Consider the following 1,686-nt stretch of genomic DNA (forward strand, 5'->3'; position numbering starts at 1 on the left):
CGCCAGGGCCTGGTGAGCCTCCCGCCGGGGCAGGGCACGGTGCCCCTGCAGACACTGCCCCAAGGTAAGCACCCCCAGCCTGGTGCCCAGCCTGGTGGGGAGTTCTGGATGCAGCTTCCCCTGCTCCCGGTCAGGAGGGCTGGGAAGGGGCTCTGGGGTGGCTTTTCATGATGCACCACCTAAAGTTTGGGGTCTGGTGGCATCAGCAGCAGGAACTTGGCAGGATTGGGGTCAGGGTTCCTCTGGCTGGAGGGTTAGGGCACCTCCTCCTCTCATAGAGAGGTGCCAGGCTGTGGGAAGACAGGATGTCCTCCCTCTCAGGTCAGCTCTGTGGGGCTCCCTGGATGCTGTGGGCACTTTGTTTTGGGCCCCCCTACGGGAGCTCGTCATCACCAGTGTTGTGGGCTGTGCTCAGCTTCAGGTGATGGTTTCCTGGTGCTGAGCTGCCTGAGGTCTGGGCAGCTGAGCTGTGCCAGGGAGCAGGGAGGGAGCCCCTGGGTGCTGTCTCGTGTCCCTGCTGACCACATGTCTGTCTCCCACGCCGCAGCTGTGTGCCCCTCGGACCTCCAGCAGCTCTGGAAGGAGGTCACGGCCGCCCAGCCCGTCGAGGACAGCATTAAGCAAGAAGGTCTTGACCTCACCACCAACACCTCCAACTCTACCTCGTTTTCGGCCGCCAAGGTCTCGCCTCCCATTTCCCATCACCCTCTGCCCAATGGGCAGAGCACCATGCACACGCCGAGAAGGGACAGGTAGAGCCGGGTCGGGCCCTGGCACTTTGTGTTTTTATTCCAGAGGTGGAAGGGCTGGGATCTGGGCTGGGGGGGATTCTGCCCACCCTGCGAACAAGTCCTGTTGCTGTTTCGCTGTGCCCACGGAGGTCAGGGAGACTCTGTGGTGTCCCCTGTGAGTCCCCAAGGGCTGTCCCCGTGCACTGGAACGCTGGAGCATCCCATGCCCTGTCTGATGGCCCTTTTCCCACTTCTGCAGCTCTTCCCACGAAGAGACCCCTGGCTCCCACCCGCTCTACGGCCACGGAGAGTGCAAGTGGCCTGGCTGCGAAACCCTCTGTGAGGACTTGGGACAGTTTGTCAAGTAAGTGTTCCCTTTTGAGGGAGGTTTTCCTGCAGGAGGGGAGAACCCACATTCTCAGCCAGGGCAGCATGGGAGACCCTGGAAATAGAGGCAGCACCCCAAAGCCTCTGCCCAGACCCCATGGAGAAGGAGAAAACACAGCAGAGGTTGCTGCTGGAGTTGCTCCATCCCTGGGAGTGTTCCAGGCCAGGTTGGATGGGGCTTGGAGCAACCTGGGCTGGTGGAAAGTGTCTCTGCCCAGGGCAGGGGGTGGAACTGGATGACTCTGAGGTCCCTTCAGCCCAGACCAGTGGAGGAGGCTCGTTGTGGAGGAGCAGAGCCCCGAGCAGCAGGCGCGGGGGGCTCGGGCTCCCTCCGGGGCGCGGGGGGAGGAAGCAGATGGCAGTGCTGACACTGCTTGTGGGCTCCGGCGCTGACTGATTAACTCTGCTGTCGGAGAGCCCTCTGCTAGCGTCAGGGTCAAACAAATTGTTTTCACGCTTCGTCAGAGGTTTACTTAATTAGTTCATTTGCAATTAGATCTCTTTGTAGCCAGGATTTTTAGCAAAGACATCAGAAGGAACTGACGGGCTTTGCTCGCTCCTTCCCCCC

At 61.0% G+C, this 1,686-nt stretch overlaps 1 protein-coding gene across 1 annotated transcript in view; it reads left to right on the forward strand.

Annotated features, from left to right (window-relative positions):
- Nucleotides 1-3: 3 nt before the first annotated feature.
- Nucleotides 4-1,686, forward strand: part of LOC103797873 (forkhead box protein P4-like) — a gene marked incomplete at its 5' end in the record, with an annotated part of 10,923 nt that continues 9,240 nt past the window's right edge. The window contains 3 exons of the mRNA XM_009070108.1: nucleotides 4-64; nucleotides 548-752; nucleotides 991-1,095. Of these exons, the coding sequence (XP_009068356.1) occupies nucleotides 4-64; nucleotides 548-752; nucleotides 991-1,095 (371 nt within the window). The remainder of the gene's footprint in view (nucleotides 65-547; nucleotides 753-990; nucleotides 1,096-1,686) is intronic.

The sequence above is a fragment of the Acanthisitta chloris genome, unplaced genomic scaffold (genome assembly GCF_000695815.1).
Source record: "Acanthisitta chloris isolate BGI_N310 unplaced genomic scaffold, ASM69581v1 scaffold13412, whole genome shotgun sequence".
Taxonomy (NCBI): domain Eukaryota; kingdom Metazoa; phylum Chordata; class Aves; order Passeriformes; family Acanthisittidae; genus Acanthisitta; species Acanthisitta chloris.